Below are 25,922 nucleotides of genomic sequence, written 5' to 3'. Positions count from 1 at the left end.
TGCATCTGTCTTATCAGGGAACCACAGGATTCACGTGACCTCAAACGGAGTGCTCTTATGTTCTGGTCTACCTCTAATGAAATAAAGACTAGCAGGAAAGGTCAAAGCTTCTCCTTTAACTAGTCAGCAAATCTGGCAGTCCTGAAACACAGGACCGCATAAATTTGGAACCAAGCCTGCACTTCCTTCTGATCAGTGGTTAGTGTATACCAAACGCCTCTGAAAACGTGGGCAACTTCAGCCTTAGAGCGAAGGCCAAAGGCAGAGTGACTGTGAGATCCTTACTGGAAAAAACACAGCAACATGGTAGTATCTTGGAGTTGTGGATGCATACTTCCAAGTCTTGAAGGACAATGAATATTGAATTCTCCATTATAGTTGTGCTGCGGAGTTTTAGTTTTTAATCTAGTCAGGTCCAGATTTATTTTTTTATAGCTGTAGGTAAAAACCTTTGAGAAGATTTAGGAAAATGCCTTGTTTCCTGACCCTCAGGAGAAATATCTAACAGTGCTGAAGGAAGAGAAGGAAGGTGAAGACAAGTTTCCCTCACCTTCAAAACATAAGCAGTGCTGTTAAAAGCTTATTATGCATTGCTGGATACAATCCTAGTAACAATGAGCTTGCTTTTTCTCTCTCCCCCTCCAGACCCCACCCTCTATGCCCAGTTTAAAGCTCTCATTTCAGATAAAAGAGAAAAACCAAGTCCATTTACATACAGTATCAATGCATAATAAGACATGGTTAAACAAAGGAATGCCATAAATCATGCAGTTTAAAGTTAATTCCAGTGGAATTTCAGTTTTTCAGCAGTAAAATTAAGGATCTGACCTTTGGTCTCAGCATCAGCTATTTGATCTTTGGCCACTTCCTCTTCCTCTTCGGCCATTGCCTGAAAGATGGCAGTCAGGAAGAAAAACAGCAATTCACATAGTGGGCCTTCAGTGTCATTTCCTACAAGAGCTTCCTCTAAAACTTCTGTGAATAAAGTTTAAGAAGCGTCACTTTTGCCGCAAAGTTGGAAAATGATTATGTACTGAAGAATGAAAACATTTTTTTTTTCCTTCAGGTATGATAATCAAGTTACTTTTCCATAATTTACTGCAAATATTCCTAAGGTGACGGTGTCAGAAAGAGTGCTGACAAAACATTATTTTCTTAATATATAACTGCAAGAATAAAGTACAAGTAGACATTTTAATAAGTAGATTAACAAGCTTCTACATTGAAATTAATTTTGATTTTATAAACACTGCAGAAGTTGACTGTGAAGAGACAACTGGATTGATATGCACGTGTAAGCACTGACATATTAAAGCTGCACAGAAAATTTTGTAGCACTGGTACTTGGGTCCACTTAAGATGTTTGGTGGTTTGATTGGAGAAGGGACACCACAAAATTGGGGCACCTTGCCACGTAAACAACAACTTGCCTAAAGTCACTCCTTCAGGAAATTCATCTTGAAGATCAAAAAGTTCCCCAAAAGCATATAAAAACTCCAAAACCATCAGAGCATCACCAAAGATCTCAGGAGGAAGTCTCGTCTTCACTGGCATTGGAATGGGAAGTTCCTGCAATCCAAATGGGACAACTTAATATTGTATCTACTTTCTGAGAGTACACAAATGATTAAAACCAAACAGTCTATGATTCTAAGGGGTGTATGTGTTCAGATTCTTCACATTTTACTGCAAATAGTTCTGCAAGACACATAATCAATTATCACGGTAACATCTGTGGTAGTATTAACTTTAAAAAACAAAGAGCATGCAACTTGGACGTATGCAACTTGGACGTAAATCTTTTGAGATCAAAGTTTATCCATGTTCATGAAGTTGAATGATTTTGTATCTTTGTTTAAAGGAACTCAAACCCACTACAATTTAAGAACACTGGCTGCCAAGATTTTTCCTTTAAACCTGTATTGTTTCACAAGAGTTTTGAGTTTTAAGTTTGCTGGAACTGTCCAGACAAGCAAAAATAAACATATTCTTAAAAAAGTTACTCATTATTGCTTGCAAAGACAAGCAAACAAAAACCCAACACATTCACATAAAAACACACCCATCTAATACTAGGATATGCAAGATCATGTCTAATGACTGAGTGTTCTGGTATTTGGGTTTTTGTGTTGGTAAGGCAGTTATGATAGCCGAAGACATTTTAAAGGGAGATGATGTAACCATGTAACGAGGCCACTTAACAGAGACACCACAGATGACCGTGTCTAACACTGAGTTTGACTTTCAAATTAGTAGCTTGATGTAACTCTTCAAGATTTGTCTTCACTTTATGTTTCTTAACAGTCAAACAATTTCCAGAAAGATGGCTCCTTTCCACAAAGGTGATAGTTCACAAACATTAACGACAAGAATGCCAAATACTATGCGTTGAGAAGAACACAGTAAGGCGTTTCACACATTTCCTGCGAAGGCAATTTTTTGAAATGAAGTTCTCGCCTAAACTCATCTTCATTCATATTCTTGTCAATTTTCACTGTAGTGATGATAACACTTTTCCACCCCGCCCTTTTTCTTTTCCAATTGAAACATAGCAGCACTGTTTTGCACAGCTTCCTCTCGTTTCAACAATGCTCGTCCCCTTCTTCAGTTTCTTCTCCCTTTCTATATACAGCTAAGAGTTTTCACTCATCTTCAACAGCCTGTACGGCTCTCCTTGCAAATATATTAAATTCTCATATTCCTCCCAACCAGTGCTACCACTTCATTTAACACTCTCCTCTATTCCCACTTGTCCTCTTTGCACTTCTGTCATGTTTCCCTGTGTACCTCAAATAAACTCCCTTTCTTGTGTTTCGGACAGTTTTGCCTCCCTTTAGTATCCCCTGCCAAAATTAATCATGATAAAGTATACATAAATATATAACACTAGAGAATGTTATGTACAATACTCTTGTTTAGAACATTAAGTTCTTTGGGAGGTAAATTCTTGCTACTTTCTATAGGTTTCCAAGATCATCCAGAAAGATGCTCATTAAGCAAGGATACTGCTAGAGTTTAAATCAAAAGAATGCCACAGGGAGTAACAAGGTAATGTCCTTTCTACCTTTTGCAGACAAAACTGATTTCTTCATTACTCAAATCTTTCAAGTAACTCAGGTTTACTCTAGGTAAGCTTATCTTGTATATTTAACAGAAAAGTCAGACATACTCAATAGCCCCCACTCAGTAAGGTCAGCGCTTTAAAAATACATCTGTTCCATGTTAAGACTGAGAACAGCCTGTTCAGACTGGACTTCTCAGTCCAGAAGTTTTTCTCGAGGGTGAAAATGCAGATGATCCTATTAGCATCGCCACAGGGAAACATTACATGACTGCAGGTGATTCACAGCCCCGAGCATTCAGATCAAATCTAGATCTACCTCTGCATTAGGGAATCTAGTTTGAGGACCCTGTAAAGTACGAGCTTGAGCTATTCCAAATTCAATCATACCTTAAGATCATCACACTCCATATCTTCTCTAGGCTTACTCCACTGTTTCAGGTATTCCACATATTTTCTTTTTTCTTCACGCAGCTTCTCTCTTTCCTGAAAAACATTGTCACAATTGTATATAAAATATGGTCAGATCACCCTATTACAGTTTCTGGAACTGCACCACTTGCTATTTCAATCACACTGAAAAATAAAACTAAAACATATTTAATTAGAATGAAATAATCTAATAATTTTTATTTTGTATAAGAAGATATTGGCAAAAATATTTAGAGTAAATTGTGGCGATACTTTGTTGGATTAGACATGGGGTTTTGTTGGTTTTTTTGTTTGGTTTTTAAATGGAAGAGGCTGAGCAAAATATAGCTAAAAATAAAGAGTATTTATGAAAGTTGCCACAAAGAAAGACCATCAAAATAGAGAGTGGACATGGCTGTGGTAAAATATAGTGGAATAAATAATTTCTTCATATTCAAAATGACAAAAAGTTATTTAGCAATTTCCATTCAAAGAGAAAACACAAGGAAACCCACAACCATTTAATATGCTGTGAATCTGATGCAGTACAGTGTCTTTAACACTTCAGTAGAAGACAACCATCAAATCAAATACTGTCATGCATTATTGGCAAAAAAAACCCAACCCAAACACCAAATTACTTCAGAAGTAAGTTCAAAGTGAACTTTTTGTAAACTAAAATTATAATATAGAGAACGTCATCCTGAAATACAAATCCATAATCGTATCTTAAAACTGCCTGGTCTTCTAGAGTGCATTTCTATGAACTGAAAACAGTTAATGGAAAATAAGTAGATAGCAACTAAGAAACAACTAAACTAGAAAGCCATTATACTGTTCCTATATGAAACACATATACTGCAAATGCATTACTTTTTCCTTTTCTATTTTGAGTCTCTCTTTCTCTTCTTTCTTCTTCATCCTTTCTTCTTCCACAATCTTCTTTAATTCTTCTCTCTTTTTTTCCTTATCTTCTTTCTCCTTTTTCTTAGCTTCTATAGCATTTGCCTTCTCTCGTTTTAATTTAGCTTTTTCAAAAGCTATTAAAGGAAAAAAATAAACCAAAGTTATTTCTTTTATAAAATGTTTATTTTATTTAACAGTGCTAAACACTGATCTTTTTATAATTACCATAGGAAAAAGATATTGTTATGAAGACTGAATTGTTTCTATGCCAACCAGAAATTCAACCACTTGAAAGTTCTTTAAAGAATCAGAATTTTAAGCCTAAGTATTATACATGTTTTACAAAGTTGTCATCACTGTAGTAAAGTCAAATTTCTCTGTTTTTATGAGTATACAGAAGTTTCGTACTTGTTCATTGGTTTCTATCAAGTTACATATGAAGATGAGAACTGATTCCAACCACATATAATTACAGCAACATATTTAGTAATGACTGCTTAATAAAAGCATGTCACAACTAGGTGTGCCATATAACCATGAAATAATTGTGATAGTAAAAACTTTAAGTAAGTGATCTTTAAATATTTAATTATTATTGAATTACTGAAAAGTCAATACATTTGAAACCTACTTAGTACTTCAGTGGTTTTCGTGCAAGTTTTACTTCTGTTACACAGTTTAAGCTGAACTTTAATTGGTAATAAATGTTATTGCCTGAGGAGAACCAGATTTCTTTGTAGTTGTCTGCAGAAGAACAGCAGGATACAAATTTCCACTTTCTGTGGACAGACAGTGTCTGTCAACCCACACACAGGCTAACAAAAGCGGGTCGGGGGCTTACCATTTTAATTGAATAAACAAGCAAGCTAGAATCACAAGTGAAGAAAATGAAAAAACATCCTTACTTCTATTACCAAGTGGCTAGCACTGAAAAAAGGATTTTGATTACATTTTCCTACAAAATTCTGAAAATGGGCTAGATTGCTTTTACAGATAGCTAGTACACATACCAGCCATGTCTCTCACCCAGCAAACAAAAGCAGCGAAGCTGATCCCCCATAGTCTTCTACATAGTGAGAAGGTTGATTTTTCAATGTTCTTAGCATTTTGCTGCCTTTTCACATCATTAGTAACGTACCATAGCAGCTCTTTACAGGAGACTTTATGAATGTCAGTAATTGCCATTCCAATTAAACATTATTTACAGGTTAAATGTTTAGATTAATATTAAATTACATTAATATAGTATATCTGGAAGTGTACTTTCAGGCTTATTGTATGGATGGGATCATACTTTTCAAACAACCGGTATAACATGTTGCCAGTTTCAAATTAAACTGCATCTTTAAAAAAAAACAAAACAAAACCAAACCAAAAACAACCCCAAACCAACGAACATTTATAATCATGGGCCAACATTGGGGCAAAAATGAACACACAGAACAAGTGTGACACCACAATATATTTTTTTTTAATTATTACTTATTTGATGCATTCATCATTATTTTACATCCTCAACAAAGAACAGAAAGCATTTACAAAGTCTGAGTATCAACATGCTGTGACAGCTTTCTAGTGTTGTGGCAGAAAATATAAAGAATATATTTGGTTCTCCATGTTATACAACTTATTTCAAGGCTGATTGCTCTTTCATTGTTTGAACCTGTATGTTTCAAGGGCATTGGGTTTTGGGGTGCAATAGGATAACACAAAAGATAAACTTGAGCCAGCATGTGTCTTACCTAGCCTTCTAGAAGCTCTAGTTAACATCACACAAGAAAGGAAGTAGCTTTGATGTTGATAAGCTATTACCTTGTTCTGGGCTGTCATTTCCAGCACATAAACAAATAGATGCTAGTTGTGCAAAAAAGTGGACACAAGTTTCATGGAGCCCTATCGTCCCCACCTCCTATGAAGAAAAGGCCCAGAGCAGCCTCAGACAACTTTGCAGTTATTTAAGCAGATGTTGGACTAGATAATTTCCAGACATCCCTGCCATCCTAAAACATTCTGTGATAATGGCAACAAGAGGTAGAAACCAGAAGTTCACTGAAATATTTCCACAGATGAAAGCCTTTCCTTAGGAAGGACATCAGTGCTTACAATCCAGAAGAACATCTCCTTGTCTGAGCTTTGTCTCCTCAAAAAGACACACCAATTAACCCAATTCAACCCATACAAAAGGCATGTGGGTCCCCTTACTTAATTTGAAATCAAGTTTAAATAGACCAGAAACAGGTCAAAACCAAGCAAAAAATAATTCAATCAGTCCGAAATAAGAATCTCTTAAGTGATTTGTGCTCTTTCAGTTAGAAAAGTTTGTAAACATACTATAAGTAATCTTGCAGAACATTTAGACATACCTTAAATATCAATGCACAAACATCTTCAGAAAGACTCAAGATTTTCTTAAAGATTATTACAGGTTTAGAAAGCATTACAATTCTTCTAAATTTTGAGATAGTTTCTCCATTTACAGATTTTCCTCATACAACAGATTGATTTGTGTCAAATGTTCATGTTTCAGCTGGTAAAACTTACACATGACTTCACAAATCAAACTTCTGCAAAAATTTATTTTGCTCTTTATTTATCTGAGATAGAAATCAACACAACCCAACTGCAAGTTTCCTACATTTCCCCAGTTTAGAGTAAAAAAAAAAAAAAAAAAAAAAAAAAATTCAGGAAACAACCATTCTAACCACCGAAAGGAGCACTTCGCAATAGTGCTGTGGTGCTACACTCTTAGTACACTTTCCCTTTGAAAGGAACAACCCCAAAAATACTCTAATTATGGCCTGCTCTCAGAGCTACAAAAACTGGTTCTACTAGTCACACGACTAAACCTCAACTTACCCATGGCCTGCATATCTTCTTTTTGCTTCTGGAACCTTGTCTTTTCCTTTGCTACTTTACTTTTGTTTCCTTGGGTATTTTGTTTAGCAGTAATATCGTCCTCCTGACAGAGAATTCAGAGGGGGAGCAGAAAAAAAAAAAAAAAGAACATAATATCTACAGTGAAATGACTAGCAACAGATATTCCAAATTTTTCAACAGTTCTCTAAAACAAGAATAAAAACAGGCTGTAAGAGTTTCCCACAAACATACTAAGTCCTCAGAGATCCGGTGTAATAGTTGGGGTGGGGTGATGGCAGACAGGACAGGGAGAAAAACCAAAACTTCTTCTTCCAGCTTTCTTTTTAAATAAAGTAGTTTAGAGCACTAAGCTTCGCTGTGTTTAAACACAGGCAAGTGACATAACTGTATCTGAGGGCAAGTGACATAATTGTATCTAAGAGTACAAGTTAAAGGTTTTTAGCAAATTATTTATTAATCATTCTCAGAAGGGACAAGTACTCTATGCGCCTTCATAACACACTGAAATGCTAGTTTCTTGGTGGGATCACAGAAATAAGATAGACAAAAATAAGAAGATAACACTGAGCATGGTCCCTTTTACCAGCTTAACTATAAAACAATCTACTTTAATAGCAATTATGTAATATATCCCAATTCATCCTCAAAGTAAAAAAGCACATCATCAACCTTGCATTCCAACTGTTCTGAAAGTTCACGGAAAATGGAAGAACTTAAAGACTATGCTGATATGTCTTCACCTGGAGTTAAAAATGCTATTACTTACAAGACTAGAAGATGCCCTCTTTGGAGGTCTCCCTCGCCGTCTGCTTGCGGGACTGAAGATAAACGTGGGTGGGTCATCAGGAAAGAAGTAGGAGAAATTTTGTTCTGCTAGATTGTATTTTGCAATTGATGTTGCCTTAATAAGAAAGATGAAAACAGGTATTCATTGTGAAATTCTTACCTTTTCATAAATACAAGCTAATTAATGAATCATTAAATCACAAAAAAAAGACAATAAAAGTAACTAGATTCACAACTGGTTAGCTTAGAATAAGAAATAAAACTCTGAAATAGTGTAAGTGTAGAGTTAATCCACCAAGTGGATAGTAACGTAAGCAGCACACATCTGAAAATAGAATTTGGTCTCATTTCGTAAGCTTTTATTTCTTTAGATGCCTTTTAGCAAGCACAGCTGGACACAGTCTTCCTAGCAAGTTACTGAAATGTATGGAGAATGACTTTTGACAGAGAAAGCCGGAAAATTAATTTACTTAAGAATGACATAATCCTCTATCTACTTAAATATTTCTGGAGGAGAAGAAAATTTATGACTTTTCTCATTCTGAATTGTCAAAGTTTCTTTTCAAGTCGGCTTTCTCAACCTGGTGACTTCAGGAAGTCTGCCCTTATCAACTGATACAGATGAGGATACAAAGGAGACACTCCAAACAGGACATGTTCATATAACTGCTGAAACGCAAGGCAATCAGCAAGGGAACAAGTAGCCACTCCACAAAAAGCTCAGACAAAGAGAAGATGACAAATGCACACATATACAGAGTATTACAACCTTCCTGAGGCACCAGAAAGTACTGCTAATAGATCACTAGACCCAGCGCACTGTATCACATCAAAGACAACATGATCACTAACAAGCCCAAGGAAGGGGGTGGTTTATCCCTTTCAGTGTTATTTTCTTCTATTTCCATTTTTTTAAAAGAGACAGACTTTAAAGTTAGAAGCTTATTTAGAAATTAGTTGCCTTTGTTATTTTCCACAACATTCAGAGGCAAGATTCTCATTGATGCTCTCATCTCTCAGAGCTTTCCTGTGCAGAACGAGCAGTTACACAGCTGTATGAGGATTTCTCTTAAACACACACACAAAATACAAAACATAATAAACTAACATGCTCCTTTCTAAAAACACAATGAAGAGAAGAAGGATGTCAGGATCAAGGCTGCAATACACAGTGAAAGAGTCCAGGATCTCCTGTGGTACAGCAAGCAAGGCAAGGGAAATTGCTGCTTACTTCGTAAGTGTGGGAACAACTGCTCAATTCCTTGAGCACCAGGAAACAGAAATTCTCTGCACAGCCATCCTGCACAGACTAAGATGTGAACTTTAGTCTGAACTTGTACTAAGTACCACCATATATCTCCATGTAAGATGAACAAAGATATGCATCTTCAACATCTAAGGGCTCATCAAAAGCCCATTCCAGCCACCTGAACTCTTTGGTACTTCTGTCTCACTGAAGAACTATAGAGACTGAATCCAATCTACAATAAGATAGTTTCCAGCTAAATGCATTACAACAGAATAGTATTAGGTTACTGTACCAAACCAGAAATAGTTAATTTCTGTTTAACTCAGAAATACCAGCTGCATACCTTGAAGAATGAAAACAACTCATGTGTTTGACTAAGCAAAAATATATTACATTTTAATGAATAACATTTTTCTGGGTAAAAGCTCCCATTTTTATTTTGGGGACTTTTCTAAACTAGTAGTTAAAGAAGAAATTAGAGAATTAAACTCTGCTTCATCTACAGAAAAAATACCACCTTGTTTACAAGCAAAAGTTAACAAAAACCTGTTTTTACAGAAAAAGTTGCAGTATTCATCATTTTATTTTGGAAAAGCCAAATACTAACTCAATATATTACACTTACAAAAAGCTAAGCTTGATGTAGTTTAAAAAAGCAGCTCTGAGCAGCTAGTAGAGACGAGCAAGAAAAAGACTGAGTAGGTCAATATTTTATCCCACAAATTATTCCTTCTTATTTACCTTAGTTTTAATGACTCCATCATGCGGTTCACAGTGTTGTTTCAGAAAAAGTTTAAGTCTATCACGAGAAAAGAGATGTTTCCTCCGGCTGTATTAGGAAAGAAAGGTAGCATTAGCAACTAAGACCTATAATTACTGTTTAAGTACAGCGGACAATATGTGCAAGAACACGTAACAGATAATATGATTGACCTTTTTTCTCATTTTCTTAATTATAAATTACACCCTTACTATTGTAACTAACAGGCATTCTTTGCAACCACAATTCAGTTAAGAATTTCCTTATGAACAAAACAAAACCCAAGTAATACTTAAACAGTTGTTTTATGCATCTGTAATTTTTGTCCTGAAGATCCTGGCATGTCCCCTTTTATACACACATACAGGCAAACTCCACAGTCTATTCATCCCTGCTAGATCCCCCTAACATTCCTTTCTATCACAGTACCTTTTAAAATCCCCAAATAAAGCTAAAGTCCTGTTGTTTCAGATGAGGGTGAAAACAAACAAGGACAGCAGGAAAGCAGCATTCACACCTCTCAGACAGGGAGGTAAGGCACAGAAGTGTCAAGCCAACAAGTGAGAGGAGTGAATTCACACCCTGCTTGATCAGGCTGTGGCACTCCTCGCTATAGGACAGTGTGCACTCTAAAAGCTTCCTGGCATCCCAGGGAACCCGCACTACTTCATGGCAAGAAGAAAACCAAGTACACAGGAGCAGTTAATGAAAAAACTAACCTCGATCCATGCTGGAACTAAATTACTTGAAATTACAGAAGTTTTTTTTTTCAAAGTATACAGTTTATAAAGTTTTGATGCACCATCTACTCTACGAAAAATGTTTTAACTAAATTCTAGACAAAATCATGTTCTTTAAGAAGCAAAAACTCTCTGTGGCTTTCTATTTTAAAGCAGTAAGGCAGTCTGATTGCCGGTGTCTGCTCCAACACTTCGAACCAGTAATGCTACCACACAGAGAGAGAGCTCACAATGCCAATAGTTCATCAATATTACAGAATAGGTTTCACCTACTCCATCAGTCACAGCAGTAGGCACAGGTATCAGAAGCAACAGCAGGTCTCATCTGTGTGCCAGCGAAAGCAGAGACTTGTAAGGAGTGGGTATCTGTGTTAATACTAGTGAAGCTTGGAACCCTTGCTACAGAAAGCCTGTGAAACACAGTATTTTGTTACAGTGCCTCTAACTAGTAGTTCTAACACACTAATTTAAAATGCCATTTTCTATCAAAAACATCTTACAGTGACTTACACAACTCAGTTATAAAGTACAGTTTTAACTTTCATATACTAATTTTTACCTTAGTTGAGATGCTTTAACAATAACAGTTTCATATAGGTCTTTTTTAATAGGTTGGACTTTGTATTTGAACAAAGAAGGATCAATTATGGCTTTCTTCTCCCTAAAATAAATTTAAAAAATTAAAATGTTAACTACAATCACAAAACATCAGTCTTGTATTGTACACATTTAATATATTTATATGCATACACAATGGACCTCTTGAAAATACCCAGCCATATTTAACACAGGCTGTAACTTCCACTGGTACCAAAGAGGACCTATTCACTTCTGCCAACTTTCTTGCCACTAGATTTAGATCTGCATCAAAGCCAGTTCCTGCAAGGAACAGGAAAAGGGATCAGGAATGTTCATTTTCTTAGCAGGGAGATGGAAGATGAGAAGGGAAGGAAGAGCAAAGAGGAAAACAAGTAATAATACATCCCTATCCCTCAAAAAATCGTCTCCTTAATACTCTCAGTACTCATGATGGCAACAGAAAGGCAGGAAAAAGGAGAAAAAGATGATGAGGAAGGAGTCCAAAAGACAGAGTTATATAAAATGAATAAAAATAGTACCCATAGAGCTACAGATCACGTCTCGAATAAAAAATAGGTAAAATATTTTTCTGAAATATCAATTTAGAAAAAACACACTCACCAACAATGTTCTGAAAATAGCAGGAATCATAAGGCAATGCATCTACACTTTAAAATAAATGCTTATCAAGCTACATTTTTTTTCCCCCAAAGTGTACTTCCCTTTTACAGCTATCAGCTACAGAGAACTAGATTTTTTTCCCCCATGGAAAATATTTCTTCATTTTTAACATAACTTCACTGTTCTCTTAACACCTCTTCCTAGGAGAGTAACCACCCAGGTCTGGTGTGCTACCAAAACAAAAATTCCTTTAAAAAACAAAGGGAGGGGTTTTGCCATAGACAACATACTTTAAATAGTGTGGTGTATTTATGGACAGACTTCATGAACAGAGTTAAACTACTGAGATTTGCTTTAAATAATGTTGCATTTTGCTATTGAACAACAGAACTAAATTCTCCTAGGGTGGTAATTTGTCATCAGAAGTCATACTGCTTTATCAGGAAGAATCCAACCATCGTCTTATTTCATCAGTAAGGGAAGGTAAAGAAATTACATGGATGAACTAGGAGATTTACAGCTATGCATTTCATCATCATTGTCAGTCCTTCTGGCATTTACAAAATGCTTGAAGGTGGAGTCTTTGACAAAACAAAATAAATCAATATACCACTTGCTATTCTTTACCCCTATGAAGAGCACACACAATATGTAGTGAACTGTACTTTGCAAGGTTTTTGAGTATGAAATTTGCTCCAATTCCTCTTTCCCCCTACCACTAACTCTGAAACAGAAGTCCAAAGAAATGCAACATTCAGATGCCTAATAATAAATACATTAATTCATACAAATGAAGTGTAAAAGAAACAGTACTTATCCACACTTGGTGTCATTTTAGATGAGAATAATTTGCAAATTTCTGGAGAAAAATAGTTTACAATGATTAAATGATCAACACAGTTAAAAACAAGTGAAAGGACAGAAAAGAAGATTTAGACTTGGAAACAGCAACGTGTCTGCTGGACCTACAGGTAAGCATTATGACATACACGGTCTGCCTTGCATGATGCTATCCAAGTTAAAGTCTCAAGCTGAGTCACTCAGACCATCCCCAATCTAAGAAAATAAAAAAAAAAACCCAAAAAACACAAAACACCCTGATAGTCATATTAGCAAAACAGTGATAAACTGTATAAACATAGCAATGCAGTATACCCACTGGCAAGATTTTAACATCTCTGTCTATAATTTTAAGTTTGTTAAAAGAGGGTTAGTATTTTGGTCATACCGTGACTTGGTCTTCCATCATCATCTTCGGTCTCCAGATAAGAAAGCTAAAGTAATGAAGGCTGTTGCTAGGAATTTCTGCATAGGATCAAGTATAAACTTGTTCCCTCACCATACACCCCTGCATTTCCAGCCCTTTAGTCTAACAAGCTACAGGACCCAAAACACATTAGTGTTCAGATACAAAACAAAAGGCAGAGTGCCAATGTCATACCAAAAGTATATTAGCTTATTTATACATTTTTAATAGATTCTAAGCTCCAATACTGTCTGTAATCAAAAGCAGGGCCCAAAGAATAATCAAATGGTTAACTCTTGTATTGTTAACCTTTACTTTTTAGTTTGAGTTAGTCCTTCTCTCACCTTTAGTGGATCACACATAATAGCCCCAACCTAATTTCCAAACACACTAAGTTTTTTCTGCTTAGTCTCTCAGTTTCCAATGATTATCCTAAGAAGTTAACTTATTCCTCCATAAAACCAAATTTAAAGTAAAAATTTTGTTTAGTGCAAAAGAGGAAGAAAAAGGTCATTCAGTACATGTAGAAAGCTTTAAAAATTATACAGATTATCTAGTCGCTTTGGCATAGAAGTAATAATAATTTTTTTTTGTTATATTTTACTTTATAAACCATTCTATAAAACACGTAAGAGTTAGCAAATGTTAGACCCATTTTGTAGCAGAGATCCCCTACAGCAAGTCTTCACAGGACAGCTCTGAGAGACCACCAGATCCAGAGAATAGAATACAGAATATCTTGTAACTTACTAGGAGAAATCTGGAACTGACTTACCCATATTGTACTAGTTTCTCTTGCACTCAAGTAAACATGCCTGACACCTGGCAGAGTCTTGCGTTTTTTGAATGAGGTTATTCTGAACCACTGACAGATAATAATCTCACCAGCCCTTCAGTTACTTTGGCACGGTGACCACATGACCTGGATATAAATTTCTGCTTACAGTTCTGCTGTACTATATTCAGACAGCATGGTCTTAAGGTAGCTTTACCAAGAAAGTTCTGAGATCTTGTTCTTCTGAGTTACCTTGTCCAGGACATGACTATCTATACTATCTGGTCCGAGTCCTGCTGAAGCTACCTATATCTTGCAGTATCATTGAACTAGAAAAATTGCACAGAAAATATTGAGGGTTAGAGCATCAGGAGTGTACCTAAAATGAATGCTGTCCTGCTTTTCCAAAAAGAGACAGTGGCTTTTCTGCTTGTCTTTGATTAAGTGTGGGAACAGAAAAACGTCCCTTGAAGAATGCTAGCCAAGTAACACAATCATTTATGGTCTCCTTATGCTCCAGTGCAAGCCTTACACAGAGGTAACCCATCAGTATATTCATCCTGGTAGAAAAGCTGGCCTCTGCACACATTTGAAGGTTGCCACTGACAAGCTACTCTATACTGAGCAATTACAATTGCCCATTTGGAACGGCAAATATTTTCTGGAATCTGACCAAAACTTCAACAAGGAGTTATACTGCTCTAGGGACAAGACAACAGCACTTCACAACAAAATCCTGACTTTGAACATTTTGGTGAAGGTCTTAAGCTGCCTTTGATCCAGTACTTTGGTCTTTCCTTACAATACAAAGACGACTAAGACCTACCATCATTATTAGTAGATTCAAGGGATGGAAGGATGAGAGAGGAAGAAAGAAAAGAGGAAAAATAAGAAAAATTAGGAAAGATTTGTTCTACTGAAGACATTGTATAGCTGTAATGAGAAGCTATGGCTGCACCTTTTGACATATCCTGTTCATAATTGCTTCTCCAAGTAGAGGCGGAAAACTAGGTTGAAGATGGCAAAAAAATCTGGATGTAAACTTCCACTGGCATTCTTTCAAAAAACTTTGTTACCTCTGGTTGCATCCCAAAATTTGCAGAAACAATTAACGCTTCCCCAAAATAAAGATGATACTTCACTTCAAATTGAATAAACATCCAAATTTCTGCCACGAACCAGCCAGCAAGCCAAGAAGGAATTTTCTTCTAGTATTTCTGATATGGTTGATGGTTCACATTATTCATAGCCCTGGCAGGAGGAATGCCATGAATTAAGCTGCAGCTAGTATTGTAAGTATTTGGCAGCACAAGCCCCTCAATCTCTGGACTGCTGCTGAGTGCTAAAGTGAATGCAAGAGTTCAACCTTACCCCTAAGTCTAGCAGTTTAAGGTATGAATGCTGCTATTCTGTGATGATCACTATTCTACAGTACTAGAGGGTCCCAGGGCATAGTATCAACAGTTTAAGATCTCAGAAGATTGCTACCTTTGTAACCCAGGCCTTACACGGCAGCCTGTTTTTCTGAGGGAGTGCAGGGGCAAAGGCGTCCTGGCCTCTTTCTCCCTGTACAACCTCAGCTTTTACTGCAGAACACAATAAAAAAGGTCAGCAGGAACACTCGTACAGAACATGTGGCTATTTCTGCCCCACACAGACAGAAGCAGGGTCAGAGAAAGGTTGGGATCTCTAATGACATCTATTTTCAGTTAAGATTCTCTAGCCTTACAGATTCTTTAGGAAAAATATTTGCAGATGGCCCATCAATCTGTGCTGTGCTCCCCTCCCCCTCTCGCACAAACACACGGAGCATCTGCTGTACCATTGTTTAACGGTACTGCAGCTTTGCACGGAGGCTGGGTCTCAAAACCTGGAGATCTGTGTGCAGACGGAGGCAGAACTGTGGTTCTGCGCATATCAACTTGACATTGGTCCCAAGGCAAATAACATCCATACTTTCCACATCCAAGTTTCTCCATAAACAGCAAAACATACTCCCTGAAGGATTAGGTCTGCAAAATGATGTCAGTGGGATTTCTTATTGTTATGAGTAAGGGTATGAAGAATCTTAGATGCCAATATACAAAAACTGACAACAATGCTCTACTTTCAGATAGGTTTTACAGGTACAGTAAATAATACTTTCTGAGTTTGCATATACCCAGAAACTAACTGAAGCATTATTACATTCTTGCATTTGTTATAAAAAGGCTCACTTAAAACTTCCAGTAAGCATTTACTGGAAGTAAACTGCAATTTACCTCCTCCATAAGAGGTTTGCAAATTAAGCTTGTAGCATAAATGTTTGTGAGGTATGCCACAGAACAGTGCTTCAAAAATTTGTATATTCTCATAAGATTTCTGTTTCTAAGAGAAATAAATTATTTTCCCTCCCTTCTCTGCATTGTCAAAATAAGTAATCTGCTGGGGAGAACCACAGACTGGGAGTGTAAGACTCAGTCTTACTACCAGCTCTGCGTGCGTGGAAGTGACAGCAATATAAAGGGATCAATCCTACAGTCAGCTCTGTGCACGCTTGCATAATTCCAATAATAACCTCCTTTCAAATGCCATATGCCTTGTGGAACACAGAAAATGCATGTATTTTCTCAAAGATGTAGGACCTCTTCATGAACAACTTGGTCACTGCCTTCAAGAGACAGCAGAGAATTTTAAAAATTATTTATCCCATGTTATTTTCTTAGCCAAGTGAGGAGCACCACCCTTCTTATTCAAGGCATGTCAGAACATGGAAGTCCTCATGCAGCAATTAATGAGAATAACTTCTACATCCACATGACATCTCAAAGTCAATGACAGTTCATGTAAAGCCTGTATGTTGCTCGATACAAGATACAGACCCACTTCAAACCCTCTTCTTTCATCAACATTGTGCTTGTGAAGCACAGAAATCTGTCTTCTCATTATACTGCTAGGATAAGCTGCATATATAAGCTCAATTACTGGTCAGTAAAGGGATACTCCAAATTAAACACCAGAATTATAGCCAGGAAGCTCTCTTATTCAATGTTACTAAGCTACTCCAGCCTAGAGGCAGTTCCTTAAGACAAGACATATGCTGTTTCACTGCACCTAAAATCATAATCAAATCCATTAAATACAACAGTATATATTTATATGGACACATGCATAATGAAGAAAGCTTTGTACATTTTTATATTTTTGGATGCAAACATACTAAGTCTCCGGAAACACTTTTCAGAAAGTTCCAGTAAGAGCATGTCCTCTTATGATAAGGCATTCTCAACTCTGAGCCCTATGATGGAAGTGAAGTAATACATCATCCTAAGTAGTACCAGACTGTAGAAATGCAGAACATGACTGCATTTTCCAAGCTATAGCAGCACAGGTTTTGCAACACAGAGAGGACTGGTGATAGGGATACATGGCTCTTCCACCATCCCTCAACAGAAACACTGTTATTCCAAACAGATTAACAATGATTATTCTGTAGGTACTTCATTTCTCATAATGCACAGTTCTCTGGTGGATTACACATAACATAACTGGCACCTGTGAACATTCAGCTTGTCACCTTCAGCTGGCTGAACGCTCACAATCCATAGAGATCAAGTAATTTGTTTTGGTCAGACCCTGCCACATCTGCTTTAGTCTCATTTCCACCCAGCCCAAATGCTTTATACTGTAAAAGTATCATTTACCCATTTTGTGCAGAGCTATTGTGCGTTTCTGAGTCGTCACTGTCGCTGATGACAATTGTGTCTGCATCAGCGCTGCTGGCATGGCCATTTGCCATTCCATTGTGATGGGCTGGAGCTATGACTTCCAAAATCTTACACTGCAACCTGAAACAAAACACAGATATTTATTACTGTCAAAGTTTTTTAGTAGTGCAAGGAGTCTAAAGTTGTAGCAGATGTTATTTTAAGAATACATATATAACTCAACATTGTATTGTCTATTAAATAAGTAAATACCTAAAATCCATGCACTGAAATACTAGGCAAGCTATTAATTTCATGAGTTCCATCTAATAAATGAACAAATTCATCTGCTTACACAGCTATCAGCTTCACTACTCAGGACAACAAATCAAGCCACTGGTAGAATTATTTGTGGTTGTAAATTTTTTTGTTTCAGTTCTCACTTAAGTAAACTAAAAAGTTAACTTAATGTGTTACTTTAAAACCAGACACCAAACCTTTTACATTTATTTTGATAGCAGTCTAAGAAAAGCAAAAGATTTTCAGATCCCAAAGTATTTTTGCTTATAAAAGAGATCATCATCTACCACTGTCGATGACCTAAATAAACAAGGCTGAAATGATCATTATGCATCTAATCTTAATAATGGCCCATTTATCTGCTGACACATATTAAGGCTCCATCTGGCATGCACACAATTGACAAAACAAGTCTATCCCTTTGCCATCCTGAATGCTAGTTATAAAAGGCAGAATTAACTACATATTAAAAAGTATAATTAATCAACACTTCATGCTGTGTAACTGTATTATAGCTGGTTCTTAACCACTAACTTTCACCCCTTTCTGGAGTTCCACGGTTCATATTTTTTAGTTTAACCTCCTAGAGCCTTGTCTGCTTCATGAAAATTAACTGTTGCAGGCAATGGATGCTGTCACATACTACCACTAAAAGCTCAAAGGGTAGGAGGAGAAAGAACACATAATAATTCTCTTCTCTGAGCAACAAACAGTCACTTGAAATGAATAAAATAGAGAATACATGAAGGACAGGGCTTGAATTACTGTGGCATCATGCCTAAGTTAAAAACAAACAAACAAAAAACCCAACAAATCTATGACAGACAAATTCTAAGTGTTCTTCTATCTGAACTGAACACTGGCAAAAAGGAAAATGTCAAAACATTTCTTAAACACCTCCTTCTGCAAGCAGACAGTACTATCCAAAATCTGCACACATTGGGGAGGGGGAAGAGGGGGGCAGAGGGAGAGAAGTTGAAAACATTGAAGTATCCTATGTCATATTCGCTTGTGAATTTAGCTAGGACTAGTAACGCAGTTAGTGCCTGTAGCTGTCCTCCCCAAGCCTCTGTCCAACAGAGAGAGAGCTCCAGGACGCTCCAACAGGTATGTTGTTTAAAAAAAAAAAAAAAAAAAAAAAAGAGAGGAGAGAGAGAGAGAGACCAAAAAACTAGTAACATCCTTACATATATTCCTAAAGACAACAATATGACCAATGATTAATTATCCACAGGGTCACCAGAACTGCCTGCATGCAGAGGCAGCCTGAGTCTGCTGGACTCCCTGACCGCAGGCACGCTGCCATTCCAATGCAGCCAGCCCCGTTTCCAAAGCTGGCTGGTCTGGGGCTGGAAGACACGTTTTCATGGTGAGTGGAGCCCAAGCTAATTAACTGTGCAAATCTAAACAGGCTCTCTGTAAAGAACCAAGAGCACCCAAGTATGTAATGGAGACAGAGCCCAGTGGCTGTTCACAAAATAAGTCCAAGTACAACAAGCCTTATTAAGGTCTGGCCCAGCACCAGACTCCAGCCGAGTCCTAAGAGAAAAGTCTATCATTACAGTATCTTGGTTTTCCAGTATTCGGAACATCACAGCCTGCCCTTCATACTAAATGATATGGAGCTGGCTGCATGGCAGAATGTGTATTATTAGACTGTTTTTTTAAATCCAACAAAGATCACCAGCTAAAAAAAAGACTTCTTAGTAGAATTATTTTTGTTTCAGCTTAACTCTCTAGGAAATACATTTTATAAATTCAATTTAAAAACACTTTTAAACTAATCTCTAACGGAAAATAATCAAAAGCACCAATGCTTAAGGCTACTGACACTTTTTCCAATTTGTTTACTACTTGAAGACCACTAGAGGGAGCACATACACACTAAATTTGCAATCACAGTAAAACCGCCACATGAAAGCTAAATCGCAACCTACTCTACCCAATGCCATGAAAGGACAAAGAGGCTACAACAGACACACACGAATCAATCCTCCTGGACAAAAAGACTTGAATATTTAGTCACCGAGTATTTTACCTGCTTATCTATCAGACAGCCCTGTAATTTACAGGGTATCACATCTCCTTCTGTAAGGATGGAGATTATATATTCTATACACTTGATTCAGTAAGTAGTAAAATCCCCAATACAGCTACCTTTTTTTTTAAATCTTTTTATTATTAAACAGGGAGAATCGCTAATAGAATAAGCTATCACAGAAAGCAAGTGATTCTCCATCCTCTGTGCCTTCATTCAAATCATTACCAGAAATCTTTGGGGAAGGAATCAAGTGAAACACACATTACCTGGCTCAATAAAAGCATAATCCAATGAAATTTAATGGTTACTGATACACAGGAGATTAAAGAAAGTGATGCAACTGTTCCTTCTGGCGTAAAGAAATAATAATCTATGAATGAAGACTTTTTTTAGCCTCACTACAGTCAAGTCACAGCTAGTAGAAGCCAATTCCCTGGGCTAAGAGAGGCAAAGACACTCTGCTTCTAGTGCAAACAAAGGTCTGCTCTTAGTAACCTAATCATTCCATGAGATCACTTATTACAACTCTTGTCTTATGATATAAGGCACATAAAACAGCACAGCAGAAAGCTGAAGCAAGACACTCAAAGCATACCACTTGAAATGCTTTCTAAAAGGGATACCTTAAAAATCTTTGAAGAGCTTATGTCAAAGTCAAACCATCCTTACTCACTATTTCCCATAAAATAAGAACTGGGGCGCCTCAATCTAAAAAGACAGCAGCATTAAATAAATAATACGTACCCTAATATCCCCCTCAGTCAGGAAGCACTTTCATCAAATAACAATAAATACTGTGAAAAAGCTTACAGCCACACTAAGTGAATGCCAAAGGTATTCAGAAAAGGATAACTTGAGAATAGAGCCATCGTGAACATTTGCACAATAGTCCCAGCAACTCTAGCTCAGACACTGACAGCCAAAAGCTAGAACAGTAAACCTGCAAAAGGATTACCCTATACTCAAACAGTTTTGCATACCTCTTTCTGCACTACAGACTGCTATCAACAACAGGGTACCAGTCCCCTGACCTGTCCCAAGGATCGCCTTTATGCTCACAGCTTTGTTTTTTGCTACGCTCAGAAACCAAGCTCTTTGAGGTCTCTTATGTTATAGGAAAGATTCCAAGAAGTTCTTGGCCTATAGAATTTGATTAAATAAGGGGGGTGGGGGGGTGTTGAAGACAGAGAAGAACACCACAGGAACCCAAAAGTTTTAAACATGAAGACAAAGGAGGTATCACCAATGTAATTTTTCAAAACACCACTGCGCATCTTCTCTCTCAAATTAAAAAAAACAGATCTTCCATTGATTTCCATGAATTTTTGGTAGGGCTGGTCAGCTGCACAGGTGAAAGAACATAACTGACTCCAGCAGCCTAAGAACAAGAGACACTGAGTGGAGGCTATGGCACAGGACACAGTTTCTCCAGAAACCCAACTCCATCAGTCAAGGAGAACAAATCTGGGTTGTACTTTGAAGAGCAGCCTAACACAACTAGCAGAAAACTGCAAGGTCAGACTGAACCTTGTCACTCCCAGAAGAACGGTAAGGAAACGGCAGGCTAAAGGTGTACCAAAGCAAACTGCACTTGCAGCCTCAGGCTGCTGCTCCACAAGATGCAGAGAGGACTAAACAGTTTAAGACCACCAAAGGGGGAAATCTTCCCTTGCCATTCCTCCTTCCAGCCACATACCTGGTGCGGTGCTTGCTTTTTGTAGCTCTGGCACTCAGTATCATTTATTGATTGCCATTAAATTGAATTCAACTACCTGACAATCCCACCTCCCAAAAAAATAACCCAACAGGAAAAGCCGGGTACATTTGTGTCGGATGAGCTGCTTGAAGGATCTGATGAGAACTAGAGCATGTACAAGAGGCAAATATCGGCCACAGACAAAAGCAGAGGAGGAAGGAGGAGCAGACCTCCCGCATTTAGAGGCCCTGAGACACTGTAATTTCTTGAGTAGTTCTGTGATTTCTGTAGTTTATCCTTGCTAACTGAAAAGTGACATCTAGGCAAGTCAACACTGGGATAGTAGGAAAGTCTGTTCCAGGGAAACCACACACCTAACAAGGTAGTTGGGTAAGACATGGTACAGGCTTCAGACTCACCAGTAGTCCAAGATAAGAGTGATTCGGGAAAACCCAGAACAAAGGGTAAATATAACTTGCCAGATTTCTCTTTCATTCAGCTCAACAACTCAAAGGCACGTACACAAGTTATTATGAGCTGTGGGACAAGCAGGTATCTCCATCTACCTCGGATGAAGCAGTAGAACACCACAATTTTAGGAGAAAGAGAAGCTGCACTCCACTATGTAACGGGCCAAAAACAGCCATCACAGGATGTCAAGCAGAAACCTTGACCCTACAATTACCAGCACTTTCACTTACTCAAAGGAGTCCTTTCCAAATGCCAAGTAGGCCTTCACATCCAACCAAGGCTAGAGTTATAAGCTGTGAGAGGAGAGACCACTTCTCACTGCCCGTCAATTGACCATTCTGCACAACAGCTTTTAATCTAGCTTGCACTAACTACTGTGATAGAAATAATAGTCTGGCACACTGCTGTGTCCTCATTTCAAGCCAAAAAACAAGATCCCTTGAAGGCCCAGGTGAGTTGCAAACGTGCCTCTGTATGCTTTACAATAAGCAGACAAAAACCACCCCTTAGATGCAGAAGCCTGCTTCAAATGGGGCAGTGGGGGAATATTGCAAAACTTTGAGGCCAACTTTTAACATAAAGAAAACAATCATCAGTGAGTCAGAAGCAAAAGAAAATTCACTTTTTAAAACAGACACCCAAATGAGAGAAAAGTTTTTCAAATGCCAAAATTAAAAAAGCACACCTTTTCTAACAGTATGTAAAGTTAGTTGAATACAAAAAACCCAAAGAGTAATACAAGAAGCTATAGTAGCAAGTACCAAGCACCACCAAAAAGCTATAGCCTCATTCTGTTTTGTCAGCTTTTAGTAAGTTTTTAAGTAGTAAATGTCAGATAAGTGCAGTAACTCATATCCTTGTCCTAACAGTTCTCATACACTTGAAAGTAATTAGAGAGATAAAAGCAAGACAAGATCTGAAGGAATAAGTGACATCTTTTACTAAGCTAACTGGTACAGTTTAATGCACACACAAAACAAAGGCACACAACAAAGAGACAAGTTTTATGCACATAATGGCTTCCTGAAGTACAGTAAGAGGTGCTGGTTTTGAATTTTAGCATCTTCATTTGTCTGTCAGGTTATAGGTAAGATTGTATGCTTCAAAGAAACTAGTAAGAAGCATGTTTTTGCTTAGGACAAGAGAACCCTATATACACAGTAGCTGCATCAGCTGTCTCCTGTGGAATTAGGACAGCCCTAATAGTAACACGAGTATATGCATCCTTTTGACTGCCCAGCCTTCATTTCATAGTATTGTACTGTGTCCTGGTTTCGGCTGGGATAGAGTTAACTTTCTTCCTAGTAGCTGGTACAGTGTTATGTTTTGAGTTCAGTATGAGAAGAATGTTGATAACACACTGATGTTTTCAGTTGTTGCTAAGTAGTGTTTAGACTAAGTCAAGGATTTTTCAGCTTCTCATGCCCAGCCAGCAAGAAGGCTGGAGGGGCACAAGAAGTTGGGAGGGGACACAGCCAGGACAGCTGACCCAAACTGGTCAAAGGGATATTCCATACCATGTGATGTCATGCCCAGTATATAACAAACTGGGGGGACTTGACTGGGGTGGAGCAGGTCGCCGCTCAGGAACTAACTGGACATCGTTCGGCAAGCGGTGAGCAATTGCATTGTGCGTCACTTGGTTTGTATATTCAAATTCTTTTATTGTTATTATTGTAATTTTATTATTGTTATTATTATCTTTATTATTTTCTTCTTTTCTGTCCTATTAAACTGCTCTTATCTCAACCCACGAGTTTTACTTTTTTTCCCCTGATTCTCTCCCCCATCCCACTAGGTGGCAGGGAGTGAGTGAGCAGCTGCATGGTGCTTAGTTGCTGGCTGGGGTTAAACCATGACATACTGATTAAAAAAAAAAACCCAGAAGTCATAAAACAAACAAATCAAACCCCATGTCTTTAAATTTATAACTATAAAAGTAGAGAGTGTGCACAGAAATGAGAGCTAACAGAGATTGGCAGCACCCAAAAATAGTTGTAACAGCTGTTCAACAATCTATAAGAAAGGAGTTGCAGGTTCTCCCCCAGATATCATCATCTCATAGCTTCCATTAGTCAAATACAAATATATTTATTAGTCAACAAATACAAATATATTTATATCCCAAAGGACTTAAGGGCAGTGGAAAGTGAATTCCTTAAACATGATTTTTCCAGGGCTAGGAGTTGACTGATCTTTAAACAGTAATGCTGGAATAATGCAAACTGTACTTGCTCTATGAATAGGTAAGCTGCTCTCCAGTACTGTCAGCTATGCTGTTTCATAAGCACCACACTAACTTTGCTACTGGAATGCAAGTTCACCTTTCAAAATAAAGTAGGAAACTTTGTATGTAGGAACTTATGCTTAAGCCCTACCACTACAAAAACACATTGTAACTTTCTGATTCTGTAGACATTAGCTCCTGTGCCTCTACATCCAGTCAGCTTTGAAGTCTACATGTCAAAGGAGAAAATTTGTTGGTGGACTAGAAAATAATTTAAATTCACTGTAACTTGTTAGAATCTAAACATGGAAGACACTTTGCCTTTTACTATGTAGTGGTCTTATATTAACTTATCCTAGTGCTCAGAAGACAACTATATATATATATATATATATAAAAGCAAGTAATACCTTGTTGCCAGTTGGACTGAAAAAGTTGGAAAATTAGCTATAACCTTATCTTTTACAAGGATTATCTTCGATTATCTTCTACCATCCTAACTCCGTATCAGCTAGGCATAGTCATGACCAGCAACATGCTTTCTGTGCCCCAGTTAAGACTTAGAGATGAAAACAGTATGCAAATCTTTTAATTGGCCTAATGCAGTGGTTAATCCACTATGGACAGTCCTAAAGCACTGGGACACCAGCCAAACAATTGATGAGTTAAAAAAAGAAGTTTCACTTACAGACAAGGTTGCTCTGTGATTATCTACATTTCCTACAGCTTGGCAATGGTCAACATCAGATCATTCAGAGCAGAGAAAGGATCTTAACCTCTATGTAATGTATGACCAGATGCAGCAATCTTCCTAACAGAGAACTTTGTCTACTACTTCTGTAAGTAGATTCATTTTAAGAACACTACATTTTCTTAAAGCATTCTGGTGCTCCTTGCTCACAGACATTAGGCAAGTATTCTTTTGCAGTGGTGTCATCTAGTGGTCAAATTCAATGAAAAAAGATATTCCTTTTTTATATCTGCCACGTTCTGTGATTTCTTCTTTCTTATACACTACCTTTAAGCAACCTATTTTAGTCTGCAGGTGGTTGACTTTTTAAGTTCCATACTAATTGATGGACAGCAATTGGTTGTCCCCCAGCCTCTACAGGGAAGGGAAGGTATCATCACATAAGCTATTTTTAAGGGCGGAAGAGGGGGAGCTGAAGAGCTAGTAGAGTCGTCCAACCTAAAACCTCAGATCTCTTCACTGCTCAAGTCAGACTGCAAGCTTATAGATTAATTAACTAATTATCACACTGCTCATTTGTATACCCCAATAAAGACAGCCATTATTTCTTGTGATAGCACCCAGACTCAGAACACTGATTAAACCAGAACTGGTTGTTTACACATGCTTTAAATCTAGTTTTCCTCCAACAAATTAAAATAATTTAAAAAAATAAGCACACTGCTGACCTCAAGCAGAAAAGAATAGGTCCTACAGCTGAGTGAGTGAGGCTGTTGCAGGTTTTATTTGGTGTGTCTGA

The 25,922-nt window shown here is 37.5% G+C and overlaps 1 protein-coding gene across 3 annotated transcripts in view; it reads right to left on the bottom strand.

Moving 5' to 3' along the window:
* BAZ1A (bromodomain adjacent to zinc finger domain 1A) overlaps nucleotides 1–25,922 on the bottom strand; it is a 66,579-nt gene that overhangs the window by 27,804 nt on the left and 12,853 nt on the right. For all 3 annotated transcript variants that reach the window (XM_069783997.1, XM_069783998.1, XM_069783996.1), the window contains 9 exons: nucleotides 17,695–17,838; nucleotides 11,350–11,451; nucleotides 10,032–10,119; nucleotides 8,022–8,156; nucleotides 7,235–7,337; nucleotides 4,346–4,512; nucleotides 3,452–3,547; nucleotides 1,431–1,569; nucleotides 829–975 (listed from right to left, as the gene is read on the bottom strand). In XM_069783997.1, coding sequence (XP_069640098.1) covers nucleotides 829–975; nucleotides 1,431–1,569; nucleotides 3,452–3,547; nucleotides 4,346–4,512; nucleotides 7,235–7,337; nucleotides 8,022–8,156; nucleotides 10,032–10,119; nucleotides 11,350–11,451; nucleotides 17,695–17,838 — 1,121 coding nt within the window. The remainder of the gene's footprint in view (nucleotides 1–828; nucleotides 976–1,430; nucleotides 1,570–3,451; nucleotides 3,548–4,345; nucleotides 4,513–7,234; nucleotides 7,338–8,021; nucleotides 8,157–10,031; nucleotides 10,120–11,349; nucleotides 11,452–17,694; nucleotides 17,839–25,922) is intronic.

This window comes from Haliaeetus albicilla, chromosome 5, assembly GCF_947461875.1.
Source record: "Haliaeetus albicilla chromosome 5, bHalAlb1.1, whole genome shotgun sequence".
Classification (NCBI taxonomy): domain Eukaryota; kingdom Metazoa; phylum Chordata; class Aves; order Accipitriformes; family Accipitridae; genus Haliaeetus; species Haliaeetus albicilla.
The sequence above is the reverse complement of the archived record's forward strand: the minus strand, read 5'-3'. Positions and strand labels throughout refer to the sequence as shown.